The sequence below is a fragment of the Patiria miniata genome, unplaced genomic scaffold (genome assembly GCF_015706575.1).
Source record: "Patiria miniata isolate m_02_andy unplaced genomic scaffold, ASM1570657v1 HiC_scaffold_30, whole genome shotgun sequence".
Lineage (NCBI taxonomy): Eukaryota > Metazoa > Echinodermata > Asteroidea > Valvatida > Asterinidae > Patiria > Patiria miniata.
The window spans coordinates 7,150,848-7,171,428 of record NW_024037070.1 but is presented as its reverse complement, the minus strand read 5'-3'; the positions used below and the strand labels follow the sequence as shown (position 1 = coordinate 7,171,428).

The following is a 20,581-nucleotide window of genomic DNA, read 5'->3' as shown; positions in this document are numbered from 1 at the left end:
GTTTTCTTGAGTTTCATCCCCCCAATTTTGTCATACATATGTCATCACAAATTTGCAGTTAGCCTGGGATTTCCACTGAAATTGTCACTAATTGAATTCTTTTTGGGTGCTTTGTTTTCTTCCGTTGCAGGTCTCTTGTCCCAATCATCTCCGCTTTAATCTACAACAACTGGTTCACCAAATTGTCTTTCAGAAATGCCTCCAAGCTGGTGAGTTCCCTTCGATATTTTGAAAAGACTATTTCTATTTATTAATTTTTTTGCAATGTTAATGGGAATATACAACATTTGCAAACATCGAAAAATAAAATTACCAAGATTTTACGAAATACTTTACTAGGATGTTGATAAATGACAGTGGAAAGCATCCTGTAAAATTATGGCACCTGGTGTGAAGTAATTTTCAAGAAAATAGTATTTTTGTATAAATTTCCAACGGTGGTCGGCCGACCACCGTTGGAAAAACCTGACTATTTTTCAACTACTGATCCAAATTTACCATTTTTTCAGTCCAAATTTTGTTTGCTATTGGTTGCATGTTTATGAATGGGTGCAGGTAGGCTAGACTGGTTCCCTTACCTTACAATTTTCCGGCATCTATAAATATTGATCTATTTCATCTTGAGTGGAGTCAGGGAACCAGACTGCTTAAACATTTTTGTTTTTCCTGGTTTTCCAGCATTTTTGAACACAAAACTTCAAACAAGTTATTGTAACAATATTTGATCTATTATACTAACCCCTCAAATAGTTCATTTCTAAAAATTACAGCAAAAGCCAATGATGTACATTCCCTTTAAAACCATCATATAAAAATGTACAGTGAACTTGGCTTAACCAGTTCGCGTCGGAGGACATGATAACACCCACTGTTTTTATACGCAGGCACAGCTGATAGGTTAAGACGTCGACTCACCTCCGGGTGAGGTCTAAACACATTAATCCCTCGTGTCTTTTGTAGACACACACAAAGTCTGTGAAGTCTGTGGAGGCGGAGCATGTGTGGATCTTGATTTGGCCGCTGTGTACGGCCTATTGTTCTACAATTTATGCTCCAGTGCACACCTCAGATTGAAACATATGAGGTTTCGGCAAGAATACTGTTGAAATGACTCTTACGAATCAGTGTTTGTGGCATTTGGCTGTATTTCAGAAGTTGGCTGGAAAATTTTGCCTTTTGGAAAAATTGGAAATTTTCGGCAAAAATAATCCCGGCACGAAGTGGTTGAAAAGATACATTTACTGGAGCGGGGTTTGAATCTGCGACCTCCATTTTTTGGTTCCTGTGCTCAATCAACTGCTAAATGCTGCTAGCATTGTGACTTTGGATTTCATCCCTGGCTGCATGGCACGTACAGACTTCGGGCTTCTGACAAACGCCCCCCTGAACAAAAAAAATTGACAAAATGGGGAACTGCCAACACAGGGCTGGATAGTTCAGTTGGTGGAGCACTGGAACGGCTATCCGGAGGTCACAGGTTCAAACTCCACTCCAGTCAATTTCTTGTTCAATTTGTCAAAATTATTATAATGCCCCTAGTTAGTTTCTCTTTGTGGTTTATTTGAGAATTATTCATTAGGAAATCTTTTTTTGCAAATAGAGTGGGGACACTACACGAGAAATCAACAAGGTGCTACAGAAATCGTCGTATCTGGAGCAACTCATTCTGGAAAACGTGGGACTGAAAGGGTATGTGTACCGAGTACTACAGTTAAAAACACACCAAAAAAATCTGAAATAAAAGGAAGAAAGTTAAGAACTAGTTTACATTAGAAGGCAAAATTGCGACCGGAGTAACGCCTAGTACAGTAACTCCCAGACCTATGTAAAGTCAGCCTTAGGTTGACCTGCGATTTGTTTGAGTCGCGACAGAACCATCAGCATCAAACAGAAAAATAATGCTCAGGTCACAAAACTGAGAAATCGTGTGATTCTCTCGGAACAAGTGCACTCGACACAACATAATCGCAACCATGCTCATGTCACCCATGACGCGACGATCAACGACAACTCCAAGGCATAGACAGTCATGTGACTTCTTTAACAACAAGGGAATAGATATGTGCTTGGCCGGTTCGGCGCGGCCATTATCAGCACCCATTCCTCTGATTCGGTCTTCAACGTACTTCAAAAATACCTTTGAGTCAAAAGTCGAAACAAGTTGATTTTGAACGATTTTTTAAATACCCTCTACCATGGTATGTGCCTCTCGCAAGTGGTAGTAAACAATCTCCTTATATGTAAACAATCTCTTAGACTCTCATATAAAGAGCTTTTGATGGTTTTGGGAACTAGAGGTTGAACCCAGAGGTACCCTGGGAAAGATTAACCTTGAAGTAAACATAGAGTTATCACCTGTTCATTTTTGCATTCTCCCGAAACTTCAGTGTGATTTGCTCCGTGTATATTTTTTCGCTCAGGTCTTTCACACAAGACATGTGCACAGCCGTGATGGCCAATCGGAACACGGCCCTCAGACACATCAACCTATCCAACAACTCGCTGGATGATCGGGGAATCCGCTCTCTGTCCAGTCTGTTGACCAAGCTACCCAACGGTCTGGTGGAACTGAATCTGGCCAAGACGGGACTTACGTCCGAAGGTAAGTCAGTCAAGTCTGTCATGAGCCGACATGACCAAGCAGGCCAATTTTGATCTGCGGTTTCAGTGGTATGAAACCGATGGAGAATATTTCTTCTCCCCCTGGATGGGATGCCAGTCTATCGCAGGACACTCCCAAGCTTCATGCCAGTACCCATTCATACTCCTGGGTGGTGAGGGTGAAGTGGGTGAAGTGGCTTGCCCAAGGACACAAAATTCAATTACATGTACACGACCCCCAAAAAGTGTGCATATATCTTCTCTGTTTCCTCATGTAGAGTAGCCGTTGAGATAAAACATCCACATAGTTGTACCATACCAAACTAAGTTTTGTTGCATACATAAACTTTTGTGGTGTGCTGTGGTCCAATTGTTACGGTGTTCGACCCGTGTGCCGTGGTACATGGGTTTGAATCCTGACGGGGAACATGGTGCTTGTGCGCTTGGGGTGGGCACTTATCTACGATTGCCTCTCTCCACCCAGGTGTAGTAAATGGGTACCTGGTAGGAAAGAAATTCCTTCAATGCTTGAGTGCCGTAATGGCAGCCGTGCTAAAGCCAGGGTAATAACAATGCGCCAGGAGCGTCACATCATGACGGACATGAGCGCTACACAAGAAGCCAATATTTTTGTTATTATTATTAACACACGAAAAAGGATGAAACCAAATGATGCTACATACCTTTAAGATTTGTGGTGCGTGTTGTCCCCTTAGGAACTCTTCACCTCGGCAAGGCTTTGGTTCAGAACAACTTCATGTCCACTTCGCTGGTCAAGCTGGATGTGTCAGGAAACACATTCAAGGATGGAGACATCAGTGTGAGTGTGCTCTCTTTTTCTCCATTTTTTTTCCTAGCAGGTTTTTTTCTGAAAGATTTTTGGTTATTCTTAACCCTTCACAAAAAACAACAACAGAAACAGCAGGGAAAAAATAATACTATTTGTACTCCTGAAAGATATACAGACTGATGGTTATCAACTACTGAAATATGTGAGGCGTTCTTGCAAAATGAGACAGAAATGATCAGAATTTGAAATGAGGGTTGCAGGTATTATGAAAGAGAATAAAATTCTCTTCGTTGCTCGTCCATTGACAAGTTATGGCTGTTTATATTTCACATTAATTGACATGTCAAAAAAGTAAAATACTGAGAAAAAGGCTGTTACAGTATCGAGTTTTGTGTTCGTGAAAATGAACGATGCCAATTGTTTTTTCCCTTAAAAAACTTTTCTTCCATGAGATTTTAAGAAGTTCCTGGTATCCACGCCAACCTATACTTTCAGATGCATTGTGGGTGCAGACATTTTTAATTGTGTGCCTGTTTATAAAATGTATTGAAATGAGGTGGAGTGGAATTAAATACGATGAGCCTGTGAATGCAGCGGAAAATTAGAAATGCTGAAACATAGTTTGGCGTCCATGCACAAATCTGGTTTGTGTCGGATGGGCCACAGAAGCCCAGCGTACTGCTTTTTTTTAATTAAGGAAATGATCTCTTTTTCATATGTCCCCCCAACAAATTCTGCGGTATTTTTGTTGCATAAAAATAAATAACTGCTTCTATTTTAGATAAAATAATCTAAACTAACATTTTTTCTGCCTTTTTTTTTTTACTTTGATATATATAATAGTTTGGTTTTCATTTTTTTTTCATTAATAAAGAATTTGACAGGGTTCCTGGCCCAACCTAATGCACTGACGCACATCAACCTGGCCGACACGGAGTGTGCCCTGGACAACGTGTTTGTCGCCCTCTTCAGGGGATGTTGTGCCAACTTGTCCCACCTCAACCTTGCCGGCAATACGTTCACCTACAGGTACCAGGACCTTTCTGAGAAAGTTTGTCTATTATTATTCACCATCCATTCATGTGTGCAGGGGTGTGAAATCTCAGCTTTAAAGCTGATTTCAGCTTTTTTTTGTTTTGGATTTCAGCTTTTTTTTCCTCACTTGCTGTGTACAAAAGTGTAGGAGGTTTTCAAAGTTCAGCTTTTTTACACCTTTTTCAGGTGTTTTCAGCTGTTTTTATCAGTGGTCACTTACACCCCTGGTGTGCTTGTACAATGCAAAAAAAAAGAACGTAACTTCAAAGCCGTGTAGGATCATTTGCAATTGACCGTAAAAGTACCAACCGATTTAAAGCCAGAAACCGTGTTCAAAGTGAAGATAAGACTTGTATCAAATACTCTATGAAACTAGAAAATAATCAGTCATAAAATATCTAGCCCATCTTTGGTACGAGTTTAAACAATTAAGAAACTAATAATCAAACAAAAAACTCTTTTGGCATAGGACATGCACCTTTTTCTCTTCCTTAAATACAAATGCACAATAACACTTGCATTTTGCATGTAAAAACAAGGTTCCAAAATGACTACCTGCATGTAAAATCCATAATTTTAGGCAAATACCAGTTTTTTGACAAAAGCTACATTTAACCATATTCCATCTCACTGGCACGTCATTCGAACAAAAGGTCTTGTTGTCCCCTTTATTTTCATACCGGTACCACGTTTCCGGTTATGGTGATTGTAATTTTTTTCAGCCATGTCCACATTCTCATGGAATGGCCTTAATGGTCACTATGTTTCAAATTGGATATGACTGCCAAACTCTTAACCCTAAACCCTCCAGGATATTTTGGCTAGAAACCCTGCCAAAAGCAGCAGCATACAACAGTTGTCAAAGTTGGAGCCTTCCTAGTGTTAAAAGATCCATCAGGTCAAAAGTCTCATGACCAAACTGCCTCAGAGTCTGTGGTAACCAACTGCAGCTGGATACAACTGTGGCATTGTGCTGGGACTACTCCCATTGTCTCAGAATCAGCCGTTTATACACCATTCTCGATACAGCAAGGTTCCACAGACTTTTACACCTAATGCAGTTTGTTGCACCTGGCAGGGATAGGTTTAATGATCAGAAAATTATCCTTGATAAGGCACACAAGGGCTGTGATTCACTCTCCTCTTTCGTCTCTGAGAACTACCAGGGATGTTTTGGGATTTGACTACACATCAGCTGTTGATCTCATTAAAGCTATAGTCCATCATTTGCAGCCATCTGAAAAAGTAACTGGCGTATTATTGTTGAAAAACATACTTGGTTGAAAGATAGTAAGTGGACTAAACTCCCTGTGAGATTACTCTTTCTGGCAAGCTATCATTTTGAAGTAATCAACGAAAGAAGGCCTTTCCAATGGTACTGTAGGAAAATTTAAATTAGTAGTTCGTTTTCTTATTCGGCGCAGCGTGCGCAAGCATTGGCACGACGCACAGACGCGCGCGGTTGCTATAATTCGTTGGATCAGTGCGCGACATCGCGTATAGCTGCAATTCAAAACAATTCAAAACATGATTCAGCAACTTTTGATTTGAAATTGAGATCCTAGAATGCTGTTTTTCTCGGAATATGCAGCTGAAGCTGAGCTGAAACTTCATCAGGTTAGTTGTTCAGTATCCTTCATTAGATTTTGAACACTTTTGTTGCTTCAAACGAACAAAATGCACAAATTACAAATGATGGACTATATCTTTAAACCAGACTCTGGATTCCAATCCTTTTTCAGGAGGGGTAAGGATGTTCCCATCCAAGTCTCCTTCAAGCAGTTCTTTGCCACCAGCACCAAGCTCAAGTACCTGAACCTGTCCAGGAACAAGCTACCTTCTGAAGTGGTCAAGTAAGTCCTTAAAGATTTGTAATCTTTAAGAAAATTGTTTAAGAACCTCTCACTGAGAAACACAACCTTAATGCCTGGGGGCCTTCTGTCCTCTTCACAATATTACCACGCTCACCAGGCCACGAGATCAGTTTTCTGCAGCAGCCTAAGATCGGTGCAATCTGGTCTATGCCTTCATTGGTATGCATTTATACTCCTGGGTGGAGAGAGGCAATGGAGTACCGAAATTGTGACGTCATTTAGAACCAGAAAGTGTAGCGCAAACGAATGGAGTACACGCGCGTGTTGGTTCTAGGGCTGAATCACGCGCTAATGTCTTTTACACACATTTTGTGCGCGTGACGTATTCACTTTGGTACTCCATTATAATAAAGTGTCTTGCCCAAGAACACAAGCACCATATTTTTTTCAGTTTGGGTTCGAACTCGTGTACCATCACAGAGTCAAACTCCGTATCCATTGGACCACATCACTTAACCCTTCATGAAAGCTGTATTTGTAAGACCATGTTTCTACAAATTATTTCTTATTACACCAAATTTTGAGTGTCTCTGATGGAATTTGGCGGATTATTAAAATCAATTAGTTCTTTGAGACTTAGAAAGTTCTTGTATTTGCTTTTAATTTGAACTAACAGGGAAGTGCTAATGGGCATAGGAGCCAACGGCAATCTGCAGGATGTGGAGCTAGACCTCAGCTGTAACGAGGTAAAATTATTCAGGCCATATGTAAATGAATGAGCTTATCCGCATGCCATGGTTGATACTTTGTATTGGTGATCTGAGTGAGGCTGAGAGCAAGTTTAAGCGCGAACTATAGTTAACCATAGTTGGAATAACTTTGCTCAAAAGAAGGATAGCTGGAGTATTCTAGTCTACTATTTGGAACCAGACCAAAATAGCCGGACTAAAGTCGTACTCAACTTCAACTTTTTCATAGGTTTGTGCACAAACATGGATGCGCCCAGCAGGCTTAATTTGTTCTGCGAGTTAGTGCTAGTAATTTAATGCAGCTCTATGGTAACCCCACAACTGATGTATTCTGATGTATTTTTTGTGTGTGCGTATTCAGCACACTCACTGTTATCTGACAAAACTTGTCATCTCAAATCATTAACTCTGCGCGTCAGTGAAGTGCAAAACGTCAGTAAAGTGCAAAATCCAATATTTAATTTACCTCTTCCAGCGCAAATTGTATCTTGTAAATACTTAACTCTTTGTGTCTAACGAGCCCCACTGTTTCCTTCTATCAAATAATATACATATTCTGTAGGCAGAGAGTTAAGAGTGTAATGCCAGTAACTGTGGAATTGCCCATATGACTTACAAGAGCATTTATGATGCTTTTTTTTCTTCAGCTTAAGTCAGACGGTGGTCAAGTCGTTGCTGGTAGCATAGCACATGTCAACAATATTACTACCTTGAATCTCAGTGATAACGAGCTGAATGCAGAGCTAGCGAGACTCATTGATTGGATTGGCCAAAACAAGACCCTCCAATCACTGGACATCAGCAAGAATATGTGCGGTCTCAAAAACAAGTAAGTCATGAATAGTCATGAAGGCTTTGATTGGATAGGGCAAAACAAGACCCTCCAATCAGTGGGCATCAGCAAAAATATGGGTGGTTTCAATACAAGAATTACATGGAGGTTTTGATTGGGTAGGCCAAAACAAGACCCTCGGATTACTGGACATCAGCAACAATATGGGCGGTCTCAAACACAAGTAAGTCATGAATAATCATGACCGTTTTAATTGGGTAGGCCGAAACAAAGACCTCCAATCTCTGGACATTAGCAGGAGTATGGGCAGTCTGAAAACAACAACAAGTAAGTCATGAATAATTATTGAGGAGTTTGATTAGATAGGCCAGAAGTAAACCCTTCAATCTCTGGTCATCAGCAAAAATATGGGCGGTCTCGAAACAAGCAAAATCATGAATAATTATTAAGGAGTTTGTTTAGATAGGCCAGAAGTAAACACTCCAATCTCTAAACATCAGCAAAAATATGGGTGGTCTCAAAAACAAGTAAGTCATGAATAATCACGAAGGCTTTGATTGGATTGGCCAAAACAAGACCCTCCAATCACTGGGCATCAGTACGAATAGGGGTTGGTGTCAATAACAGGTAAGTCATGAATAATCATGAAGGCTTTGATTGGACAGGCCAATACAAGACCCTGCAATCACTGGACATCAGTACGAATATGGCCGAGCTCTGCCAGCGTACATCTTCAGATCAAACAAAGATCGGACTTGTCTTGAATGGTCTAACGTTCCGCATTTGTAGAATTTTTTTTCAGATTTGTCACCTATCCCTGTTTATTCCAGCACATTTCTCAGTCCTTAAATAGTCTTATTTTACTTGGCAGCGGCTTAATAAACTTTTGTCTCCTTTTAGGCAACTGCTGAAGGTGTTGGATGCCATCGTACAAGTCATCCAGAATGAAGAATTGGTAAGCCTATCTCAAGACGTGTTGTTCCTTTTGCCAGTCCTACAGGGGCTAGCCTAAGTGTCCTCTTTGTACCTGACTGACTGACTGACTATCTTGGGCCATTCTTCGGTCACGTGTGTGACATAAAATTGGGCTCATCAGATTTTGGAAGCTTTACCCCTTGTTAATTACATATGACATATTATTATTTATATCAGGCTTCCAGCGGTAGAAGTAAATCAGCGTATTGCATGCTTTTATAAAAAGTACCAGGATGACTGCAATATTATGTCAGTAAAAGTACCCGGTTGACTGCAATGATATTATAATTGCAGGTATTGCGCAGTGTTGAATATGTTCCAAACACGCGCGCTTGTTGCTCAAAATGTGTTCGAAATACGACGCAGCTGATGCGCGTTATGCAAGTTGATGCTCAAAATGCCGATGCACATGGATGGTCTGTAGGAAATGACGTCAGTTGAACGAGACCTATTGCACTTTCCATCGCTGTCCCTTTGTTCCCTGCAGTCTCTACATACCTTGTCTCTAGCTGACAACAAGATGAAGTTTGAGACAATCCAGATCATCAATGCCTTAGGAAGTAACACCACACTGACCAGTATTGACATCAGGTGAGACTACAGACCAAATAACTTATTCTTGTTGCCATGCTCTGCAGTACAGTATTTGGTGTTTGTTTTTCACAAGACACATCCCAGCAGACTTCACTTTACTCAGTCGCACAAAATTCCAGTCGCATGTGAACAAGTCAAATATTAATGCTGGTTTTTTTTAAGTGTATTACATAGCATTGCCCAGTATCCATAAAAAGGTGACTTTTTCAACTTCTCTGTTGACTTCTTCACACAGTAATATCCTGCAGTCAATTCCTTTGTCTGTTAGTGTGGTATATGTACCTGAAAAATGCAATTTGTTGCTTGCTTCACACGCATAAAAAGATATAAATTAAAAAATATTGTTCTATTTGTGGTTCATTGTTAAGTATGTATGTGCTGTCTGTGTTTTTTTTGTGAGTTTCACCCTGAAAAATAAACTGTGTCTTGAAATTGCAATTTTTCCAGGAATACAAAAGAATTGTCCCTTGTAGTAATGGAACAATAACTTAACAAATTTTAAATTATTTTCATCCCAACAATAATTCCATTCTTAAGCCTGGTTCATGCTTCACGCGAAAGCGAAGCGGAACATCGTGATGTCAACAATACGTTCGAAGCACGTCCACCATGAATTTTGCTTCGCGCTTCCTTTATGGGGTAAACTGGTTCCTGCCCCTTTAAGATTTGATAATATGAGTTCTGGTAACCGGTCTAATCGCGGGTTGATGTAACACAAAATAAAAGTCCTTTTTCAGAATTTTTTTTTTCACTATAAAATCAAACATGCAAGGTCAAGATTTGTCAGGCAAAAAAAAAATCTAATTACTAAGTCTGCCTTCTAGTTGTCATGAGAGCATAGTGCTTTGAAATTCTTTTCCATCTTGTTGTAGTGGTAACGGCATGGGCGATATTGGTGCACGCATGCTAGCCAAGGCCCTTCAGCTCAACACCAAGCTTCACACAGTCAAACTGGATGGGAATGGCATAGGGGTAGCTGGCTTCAACGACCTGGCCAGCGCTCTGGAAAAGTGAGTCCAGAAACTCTGTTTCAAATTTCCTAAGATTCTTTCCTGGCACTTTTGCCAATGAGGAGTCGTCTCATGTTATCTAGGATAAATTGTGGATAACTTTGTCTCCCATGGGCTCCGTGAAGTACGCACGACTTATTTTGTTCTGAGTGTGCTCAAAGACATAGCGTCTTAGCGTGGGCATCGGGCGTTGTCAGGAATGTGTTCCAGTGTCACTCCAAGTGATCTCCCCCAACTCTCCTTGTGCACGGAGCCCATAGGCCCATTGCATTGAGTAAACTGCACAGGGATGTAAGTCCTGCAATTGCCAAATCTCAGGCTTTTTTCAAATTGTAAATAACATTTTGGCACCATACATGTGTAATTCTTTCTAAATCTCAAATTTCAAGACTGTGGTTGCAGGACTCTGAACAAATTTCCCGGAATTTCCAACTTCAAAGCTGGAAGATTCTAGGAAAATTGTTCAGCATCCTGATACAATGGGCTATTGTGGATAAACTTGTCCACAAATTGGATATCTGGGATATTCAATGAAATGAATACTCAGTGAGCTGACTCCTTGTTCTGTAGGATATTACCTGTATAGGGTCAAGTTTAGGACTCTTCTGTGATATTAAAGTTGGGTCTCTGTCGGGCTTTTTCATTTTTATAAACCAAGGCCTTATATTTGAATTCAGTAAAATGAGTTTTTGAAATAGCAATACCAGCAGAAAAGAAATCTTGATTCTTTGGCAGGAACTACACACTGAAGTACATGCCCACCCCCGTCAGTGATCTCTCCGTTGCCTTGCAAAAACACCCCGAGAAGATCTCGGCCTCGCTGCAGAAGATCCAAAACCTGCTTCAGAGGAACCACAGCCAGCACAAGTTCCAGGACGAGCAGGCCTTCAGGCTACAGCAGGGCTTCCTCTACACCACCTCACACCAGGTATGGTAGACCAATTCAGCCAACCGCAATCGCGTGCCATTTACTGAGGTGGCTCCATGCTCGTGCATAGCCCGGATGCTTGTACCCAATTGCTCCTGCGACCATAAAGCCGCCCTCAGGTCGACCTTACGATGACGCAGATCAGTCAGTGACTGACTTTTGGGATCAAGCTGCACCTGAGCTACGACCGTTGAGAGCATATCAGTCTCCGATTTTGTTTGCGACCTGAGTGTAACTGCACACTCACTCACTCATTAAGTCGGCCACAGCCGAGTCCTGGCACACATCCTCCGTTTGTGACGATTCCTCATGCATGCATCTAGCTCACTTGTCTCTTCCACCCCTGTGTCTCTCTATCTTCTTCCCTGTGTCAGCTCCCAGATCTTTTTAATATTGTCACAGTATAACTGCAACGATATTAAAAAGATCGGCGTCAAAAAAAAATCAGCCTGCTAAATAGCAAATTGCCTGAAAAACTCTGCATTTAAGAGCAATATCTTTACAAAATAAAGTCTTCCATATGTAGTCTTCATTTTGTTTGATAATATCTGTGACGTATTTGCATGGGTTGTCAAGGGAAGGTTTAAAGAGATCAGTGTATGCGAACCAAAAATCTTGCCATTGTTTATGTTGTAGATGGTGGACAGGTTGGTGGTGCAGATACAGGACGCCATCAAGGGATTGATTGACTGCAGTGAGGACGACGTGCAGGCTGACATCAATAAGGCACAGGACTACATACTGGATGCTGATAACTCCAAACAGGTAGGTCATGAAATGGGTCTCAATCAACAAGACATGCTGAACAACAGGATGAAAGATTGCCTCAGAAAAATGGATAACAGTCTTGGAATGACACGTAATGTCAGCATAAACATTAGTCCTTGTACCGTCCCAAAGCGCCTGCCTGTTTTCACCTTATACCGCCCCAAATCGCCTCAGTGCTCTGGGTTTTTTTTTATGGATTCACCAAGAGTTATAAATGCAGTATAGTATGATGTGATACAAGTCATAATGGGTGAATAAAACCTTTTCAGTAAGCCTTCAAATTGCTTCAAAGTTCAATTTTCAATAAAACCTGTCAACTGTAATTTTTGCAGATTAAAAAAAAAAAACAGGGTTCACACCTACAGCTTTGTGGGGCGGGGCAAGGCAGGGGTGGGGGGGGAGGAAACCCCCTATTAATTGTTTTTATCAGCAAAATCATTGTCCTGTCAGGTAAACGGTGTGTCTGTCGGCAAATGTGTCACGACAAAGAGCGCCACCTTTTGTCCAATAGTGTTCGAGATCGATGGCTTTGAACAGCTCCCCCTAGAGTCAGATGGTGTCCAGCCATCCCACCCCTCCCCCCTTTGATTTTTGCGTTGGCTGGGTGACCATATACAATACTGGCTACCTTTCATCATAAAGGGTCAGTCGGCAAATTTCTTTTCACACATGCCCATGCCCCGCCCCCCATTCAAATTGATCTGGCAATGCCCCTTGTGTCAGTGATGAGTTCAGTTCGTTCAAAATGCCAGTTCCAGCCCCTGATATCTTTTCACTTCTGAAGACTGTATGCATAATTTCTAGGAATCCGTAAAATGTGAAATTTAACCCTAATTCATTCTCCAATTTCAATATGATTTTTCACACACCTATACTTTAATATGAGACAACATCTGCCCTAAGTCTTATCACCAGCGTGTTTTGGGGTGCATTTTCTTGTAGTTGCTGGCCGCCCTTCAGCAGGTAGCACTGAACGCAGAGAGTGAGAGTCTCAAGCTCAAACTGGGCGAGATGGCGAGTCACCTGAGGAGCATTGTGGAATCACAACTAGAGGTCAGCAAAAGTAGTCCCCTTAACACATTGTACAAATAAACTTTCAGATCTGCAAAAAAAAAATCCCTTACATTGATACAATTTTCAGTGAACAGCAGATCAACGTAACTCTGAGCTCTTTCCAAGCAGTTCCAAGCGTCTCAATTCATATCTGATGGATTGAATTAAATCGAATTAATGTTTGTTTGCCATTGTCAAGCTTAAAAATTCTGAACCAAAAATTGTTCAGCTAATGGCTATGGTTTAACCTAACATACTGTATATAAGGAATGTTTGTGCAAAGATTACAATTTAAGTAAAGTAACCAACTGGCTTGAACACCTCTGAACAGGGGAGCGCAGCGGGCATGATAGACACAGCCAGCGAGCAATGCAGTAACGTCATGCTGAACAAGGTCCTCAAGGAAAGCCTAGAGAACATGTGCCACGAGCAGACCAAAATACCGCCCAGGTTCCTGCAGGATGTTGTGGAGCAAGTCGGGGCCGCCATCTCCAACAGAACGGGGTAAGATGTTGCATTGTTAAAGGTATACAGGATCATTTCCATTTGTCGTAATGTCACGAAATGTACCAGTTTAAGGGATATTAATTTATAGCAGACTTTGTTCCACTGAGCTGTTCGATATTTTGTGGCCATTGGTGCTGGAAAAACATGAAAAAGCTAAAAGCACTGTCGATATCAGAATTTTAAATTATGGATACATGTTTATCAGAAATACAATATCGAGAATACTCGATATATCAATTATCCCATGTAAAAGTCAAAGACCATAAAGATGACACTTTGATTAAAAAAAAAAATTAAGTCCCAATTTTTCGCGGCTTTCTCTTGAGCCTATTTGCTCAAGCTTTTAAAAAAACAAATCTCAGCACTGAGAGTTTGTCCAGAACGGGCGGTTTCTTTTGAGGTTTTACATTGGGGAGACCGTGAATTCCAGCGAACGCAGAGCACAAAGTGACGCTGCTTGGCATTTTGCAATGTTTTTATTTTGAATCTCAAGCACAAGTTGCCGCCGAGTTTTATTTCATTATACAGCAAACGTTAAACACAAAGTAAAAGAACAAATGGGAGATTTATTTTGATGATAATCTGACACATTTTTCGATATTTTCGATATCATTCCTCAATACTGAAAATTTCGATATTACACTATGATTAAAAAATTGCTATCGTCGTATCGATATCAAAATAATATTGAATAATCGAGTGATATCGATATATCGACTGTGCTTAGAAAAAGCAGTGTTCATTTTCACCTGTCAAAGTGCAGCTTGCAGAATCTGTCCTGCATAGAACCCATAGGTCACAGGGAGTGCCTGAGTGCCAGCTCTGCCATGGCAAAGTAATACATGTACATACATAAGCCTAGCTATCCATCTGGCTGTGGCTAGTATAATCCATGTGTTCTAGCGTTAACGGTGCTTGCCAGCCCTTTTATATACTGTACTTCTGCTTTGCCGTACACAGAGAGGCCCATCTGAATATGGCCAGCCACATCTCAGATACTATCATTGATGAGATCATGGAGCAGCTGACAGAGAGCTATCAGAAATTGGTAAGTGCAGCTGTTACAGTTTGCTATTAAAACCTGCCTTTTGTTTGGACAGTCACAGACAGTCAAAAAAATCAATCCTGCCCCCCTGCCATGCCTTTTATACAGGCTAGTCACCAACAGTCGGATCATATTTCTTGTAGGCACTGCGACAGTCAAATTCCATCAAAAGACAAATACAGGTGACTGGTAGGCGCAGCTGGCTTATCAATCGCCTACAGTCAAAGCATAGCTATATCATGTTTCATAACAATCACAGCCAGTCAATCCTGCTTTATGAAGGCAGGGAGCACTCAACTGTTAAAAAAAGTCACTTGATGTATTTTGACAGCTGGGCTGGTCGTGTTGAAAATGCCAGCCAGAGAGGGAGGGTTAAATTAAGTGAATTAATAATGGGTGGGTTGGTATTGGCCATCATGGTTGTGAAAGAAATATAATGACCTTGGAAATTTCGTGAAAATCGTGGAGAATTTCTCATCCACTTCAGCAACTTTTCTCGATCTGGCATCAAGAAAGCACAGCACAAGTGTAAAACACAGCACAAGCCCGCATGCAATTGTACATGTTATTAGCTCACAATCTGCTAGTGTTGGATTTCTTTCAACTTTACACAATTTAATTGAGAATTTGTTATTTCATACAATTAGCTTGCCTTTTTTATCAATTGCCCGCAAAGCAACCTATGCTTTTTACTAGTAAAGCACCGTAGGCCAGTTAAAAAAAAACACAGAAAAAATAAACCGACAGTAGACAGTGCAGCATAAAACAACAACAACAACCAGCTGAATGATTCTTAGTTGTACCCTGTTAAAGGTAGATAAATCATTTACAGGTATTCAAAAAGTAACTGACGAAATAATTGATGAAACACTTACTTGGTTTAAAGACAGTAATGGCACTAAACTCCCTGTGAAATTATTCTTTCTGGCTTGCTGTCATTTTGAAGAAAACAATAAAGGAAGGCCAATTCCAAAGATGTGTCAAGTGACGCATCCTTGGAAATTTCCGTTAGTATTTGGTTTTGTAATTCGTTGCATCCGTGAATGGATGCGCGCAAGCATTGACACGACGCACACGCGGGCGCGGTTGATATTATTCATCGGTTCAGCGCGTGAAATCACGTAGCTGCAATCGCCTGTGTCCCGGATGCTGATTTCGGGCGCAATTCAAAACATGACTAGGCAATTGTTGAATTAAAAACAAGATCCTAGAATATTATTTTTCTCGGAATATGCATGTACAGCATTCACAGAGCTAAAACTTCATCAGGTTAGTTAGTTAAGCACCCATCTATAGATTTGAGCACTTTTGTTGCTTCAAGCAAAAAAACTTCACAAATTACAAATGATCAACTCTACCATTAAAGCTCACGAAATACCCAAATATTACTTTGCTTTTTACTTTACTTTATTTCCTCTGCATCCATACACAGTGCCTAAATACTAAACATAAAAAGGACAGTATATGTACATGTTGGTATTTACATAACAAGAAAGGATGCACTAGATTTTGCATGTAGCGTCTTTTTATAAAATGGCAACAGAATAGTCCGGGAAGAAAAAACTTTTCCCCTTTGAGAAGTGCCATTAAAAGCATATAGGATCATTTGCATTTATCCCAAAAGTAACCTACCAAATTTGTATCAAAAAGCATACTTGGATTAAAGATCGTTTTGGAACTAATTACTCCGTGAACTTATTCCATCTGGCTTGCTGTCATATAGATTAAGGAGAAATTAAGACATGTACGTGATTTTCCTTGTTTTCTTGAAAATCGTAATATTGACTGAGCTGAAACTTCAACAAGTTAGGGTTTGAACGTTCTTTGTTGGATTTTTAATGGTATTATTGGAAAACGATCGAAATGCATGAAAAGCAATTGATCCTGTATGCCTTTCAAAAAATTATATTTTTTTTTGGGGGGGTGACTTTTTTCTGTAGTCAGTACAGCTGGTTGACTATCGGGAGAGGAAAGGATCCATTCTGACTAACGGCTTGGAGATGAATGATAATGACGCTGAGGACAAACAAGATGAAGACAAGAAGAAAGACAAAGATGACGAAGCTAAGGTAAGGCCTGATTGATAACACATTCCATTGATTTAATGATGTACATTCTCAGACATCCAGCAGTGTAAAGCTGTCCTCAGGTCGACCTTGCGATGATACAGATCAGTCGGCGACTGACTTTTCAGGATCAAGCTGCGCCTGAGCTACGACCATCGGTAACAAACTAGTCGCTGATTTTGTGCGACCTGAGTGTAATTCAAATTAGGTTTTGCCCTTCACCGACGTTATTTAAACACTGTATACTCAGTGTGTTACCTCCCGAGTGAAAGTTGGAAAAAATCACTCGGGTGGGACTCGAACCCACGACCTCCTGCTTTCTAGTGCAGATGTCTTACCACTCGACCACCGAGCTAAAGGGATCAGTTGGCCGGTTCGAATCTGATGTACATAGCAGCGGGTACCGCATAAACTATTATAAGATGGAATTTTGCGTCAGGGTGATATAAATCAAATTAGGTTTTGCCCTTCACCGACGTTTTTTAAACACTGTATACTCAGTGTGTTACCTCCCGAGTGAAAGTTGGAAAAAATCACTCGGGTGGGACTCGAACCCACGACCTCCTGCTTTGAGTGTAATTGCGACGATATTAAGAACCCAACAGAACCCAACAACTAACATACCCAACAGAACCCAACAACTTACATATAGATCAGATTTTTTTGGGCAAACTGTGGATAAAACTGATCCCAGATGTTTAAATAGATGAGTCCTAAAATGAAAGTTCGATACATTTTCCGCAACAAAGCAGGACTTCCCCCCAGTTTGATTGAACTCAAAGGGTTTGGTGCATTAATTGGGTGTTACAGAGCTAACCATCATCTGCATGATACAGCCTGCTGGGGTTTTCCCTGCTGTTTGATACGGGATATTTATAATCATTTGCATTTAAAAATCATGTGCTCATGTGCGTCCTGTAGAAACAAATGCTGTTGTTTGAATATATGCGGCAGTGATCAACAGATTTAATGCCTTTTTTTCCGGGGCGGGGGGATTGGGTGTCTAGAAAATGGTTGATTAGCAAGTTGTGGGTAGCCCTAATTTAATAGAGAATTATGGTTTATTTTTTTTGAGAAACATTGTTTGGTAATTTAGGCTGTGGTTTAAAATAAGAAGAAAACAGATTTTGCTAACTGCATTTCACTAAAATATATATATTGGAGAAAAAAAACCGCAAATATAGACATATGTATATATATATATAAAGAGCTTATGGTTTATTGCATTCATTTTTAATTGAAATGAAAAAAAAAGCTTTTAAAAACGAGTTCCTTTTATGAAACAATTGGCAGCATTTCATTTTGACTAACAATTAGGCTATTGAGAAACAAAGCATTGTTACTTTTAGACTTGTTGATTTGGACTGAGGAAACAAAGCATTGTTACTTTTAGACTTGTTGATTTGGACTTAAAAGCAGTTGACTCCATACTGATAAAGGGGTTGTTTTAGTTTATGAAAAAAAAATGCAAGCCAAGCTTTGACTGATAAGCTGGCACTTAACCCCCCCCCCCATCCCAACAGAGTCCGGAGGCAACCTCGCCTACGAGTCGGCTTGACAACCAGAGAGCATCCCGCTACCAGAAACGAGAGATCGGCCGTAGTGAGTCAGTGCGCTTCAAGGCAGGTCCAAGTCCTGAACACCAGGACCTCCGTGTCTCTCTCACACACTCTCACACTTCCTTCGTTGTTGCCTCTTTCCTTTTTTTTTTGGTTCAGCTGCAATTGCCTGTGGACTCAAACCCTGCCCATTGAAACAGTGCACACTCCAGCATGCATGAAGCTAGTATTACTAACTCTCCTGCCAGAAAACTCACCCGACTTATATTGTTTAACCCTCCGAGCAGCTTATCAAAAAAAATCACACCGTGCATTTTATCACCACATGTATTTATAATTCAATAATCCTGGCATGCCTGTACATGCACAAGATATAGGGCACACATGGCCAGGGATTGTTTACAATCTGTCTGGGCTCCTGGCGGCACGAGGGGTTGACACAAAGGGATCGGCAGCACTTAGGGGTTGGCCACTAAGATCTCCCATTACTGCACAAAGGCATCGGGCGCTATCTTGGCTTCTGTCTTTCAACACTCCTTACTCGGGAGTGGGTAGGATCTGGCCAATGGGATTCTACAGGCTTGTGGTGTATAGTAGGGGTGATGATTACATGGAATCTTGGCCTTATTGGCCCATTGAAAAAAACATTATGCCCATATTTGGAAAATGTGGAGATTGAAATCACCACTTCGCTGCTCGGAGGGTTAAGAAAATGTGTTTGTTTATTTCTTCAATCGGCCAAGAAGGTTTTTGTTTTAACCATCCAGCCTGTTTTGCAGAGAGTTGTCGTGCTTCATTGAGGAACATGTTCAACAGCGCATCTGAATCTATTATTTTGCTTAGCAGTTCTTTTCGGCTGAGCAGATTTATCCAATGGCATATCGCCGGCACTGTAACAATTTCATAATCTCTAACATTTCTCCTCAATCTAAAAAAATTCAAAAGGTAATGGTAGATTCCTCTCATATCTTGTCAACTTCCTTGAAAGTAAATACCAAATTTGTTTAAGGTAGCTGTGTGTCTTTTTCTAAGAGTATAGTAGTTTAACATTTATGGTTAAAGGCGTGTAAAAATCATTGGTGCTAACCCCAAAACGAATTTTCATTTACAAATTTAATGAGAAAACCGTGCTCAAAGTAAAGATAGGACTGGTACCAAATACCCTGTGAATTTTGTTTTTGTCTGAAATGCTATTGTTTGAAAGAAAACAATTATTGAAGGTGTTTTGAAAAAGTGACGATAATTCGAAGATATTTGTTGAATACTGTGAAAACTACCCATCACTGGGATCTGGACATCACATACGCAAACTGGAGGGGGCACAGACGGCGCATGCCCCCTCCCCTACATTTTTCACAATTTGCTAAGGAGATGCGTCTTGTCTTGTCAACTGGTTATTTAAAGACAGAAATTTTCACCCACATGAGAAAATACACGTCCCGCTTGTATTTTCGGGTTTCTCCTCCATTTTGGGCACCCCCCCCCCTTCCGTAAATGCTGGATCTACCACTGAGAATCACATCTGAGTGCTGATGTAGGGGTTGTACACGGGGAGAGTGCAATTCAAAATATGAAAAGACAAATTTTGGATTGAAAGCAGAGTGCAATGGAATCCACCTAGGAGACCAGAAATCTGTGCATATGTTTTTTCCGTTTTCTCAAAACGTATAGTATAACTGAGCTATCAGCTTCTAGTACTGAGCTATCAGCTTTAAGTATTTTCGCAAACTTATTCGCAAGATACCGAATTGGTTTGGGCAAGCTGGCATCAAGAACACTGGGCTAACGCTTGGACAGGTCAAAGTTTTTGTGTCAGTAACCTGAGCTATTAAATTGACGTATGTTCTTTCGCACAGAGGCCAAACTACTCATTTTACATGGCGCACAATAACTGTGACACATTAAAAAAGTTCTTGTGCTAGGTTCACACATTCCCGAAGTAGTTATATACAAAAACAAAAAACCAAGAATTGAAATTGGCTCCAGAATCACCCCGACAAATTTGAACATGTTCAAATTTGTCGGGGCGCTTCCCAATCTTTAACGATCTTTCACCAAACGAACAGAATCATCCCGAGGCTGCCAAGAACCATCCCTGATTTACTCAAGAATTGGTATTGGCAGCGATTCGGCTTAAAAATCGGGAATGTGTGAACCTAGCCTTAGCTGCTTGATGCATCATACTTTTGAGGATTTGTTATATATGAAAGGATTGACATTTTTGCATGTGCATATCCGAGGAAGACCTTGCTATCTCGCATTTGTTTTCATGGATAACCTTATACGTGTTATGA

General features: G+C 40.6%; 1 protein-coding gene across 2 annotated transcripts in view; it reads left to right on the top strand.

The window, feature by feature from the left end:
• Nucleotides 1-20,581, top strand: part of LOC119739201 (F-actin-uncapping protein LRRC16A-like) — a 49,144-nt gene that overhangs the window by 18,403 nt on the left and 10,160 nt on the right. Inside the window, exons 8-25 of one of the 2 annotated variants that reach the window (XM_038214045.1) lie at nucleotides 131-209; nucleotides 1,601-1,689; nucleotides 2,421-2,602; nucleotides 3,318-3,421; nucleotides 4,266-4,420; nucleotides 6,169-6,279; nucleotides 6,917-6,986; nucleotides 7,637-7,818; nucleotides 8,683-8,737; nucleotides 9,245-9,348; nucleotides 10,224-10,361; nucleotides 11,097-11,289; nucleotides 11,926-12,054; nucleotides 13,000-13,110; nucleotides 13,442-13,614; nucleotides 14,578-14,665; nucleotides 16,603-16,731; nucleotides 18,252-18,350. In XM_038214045.1, coding sequence (XP_038069973.1) covers nucleotides 131-209; nucleotides 1,601-1,689; nucleotides 2,421-2,602; nucleotides 3,318-3,421; nucleotides 4,266-4,420; nucleotides 6,169-6,279; nucleotides 6,917-6,986; nucleotides 7,637-7,818; nucleotides 8,683-8,737; nucleotides 9,245-9,348; nucleotides 10,224-10,361; nucleotides 11,097-11,289; nucleotides 11,926-12,054; nucleotides 13,000-13,110; nucleotides 13,442-13,614; nucleotides 14,578-14,665; nucleotides 16,603-16,731; nucleotides 18,252-18,350 — 2,191 coding nt within the window. The remainder of the gene's footprint in view (nucleotides 1-130; nucleotides 210-1,600; nucleotides 1,690-2,420; nucleotides 2,603-3,317; nucleotides 3,422-4,265; nucleotides 4,421-6,168; nucleotides 6,280-6,916; nucleotides 6,987-7,636; nucleotides 7,819-8,682; nucleotides 8,738-9,244; nucleotides 9,349-10,223; nucleotides 10,362-11,096; nucleotides 11,290-11,925; nucleotides 12,055-12,999; nucleotides 13,111-13,441; nucleotides 13,615-14,577; nucleotides 14,666-16,602; nucleotides 16,732-18,251; nucleotides 18,351-20,581) is intronic. The other variant, XM_038214046.1, reaches the window with a different exon arrangement.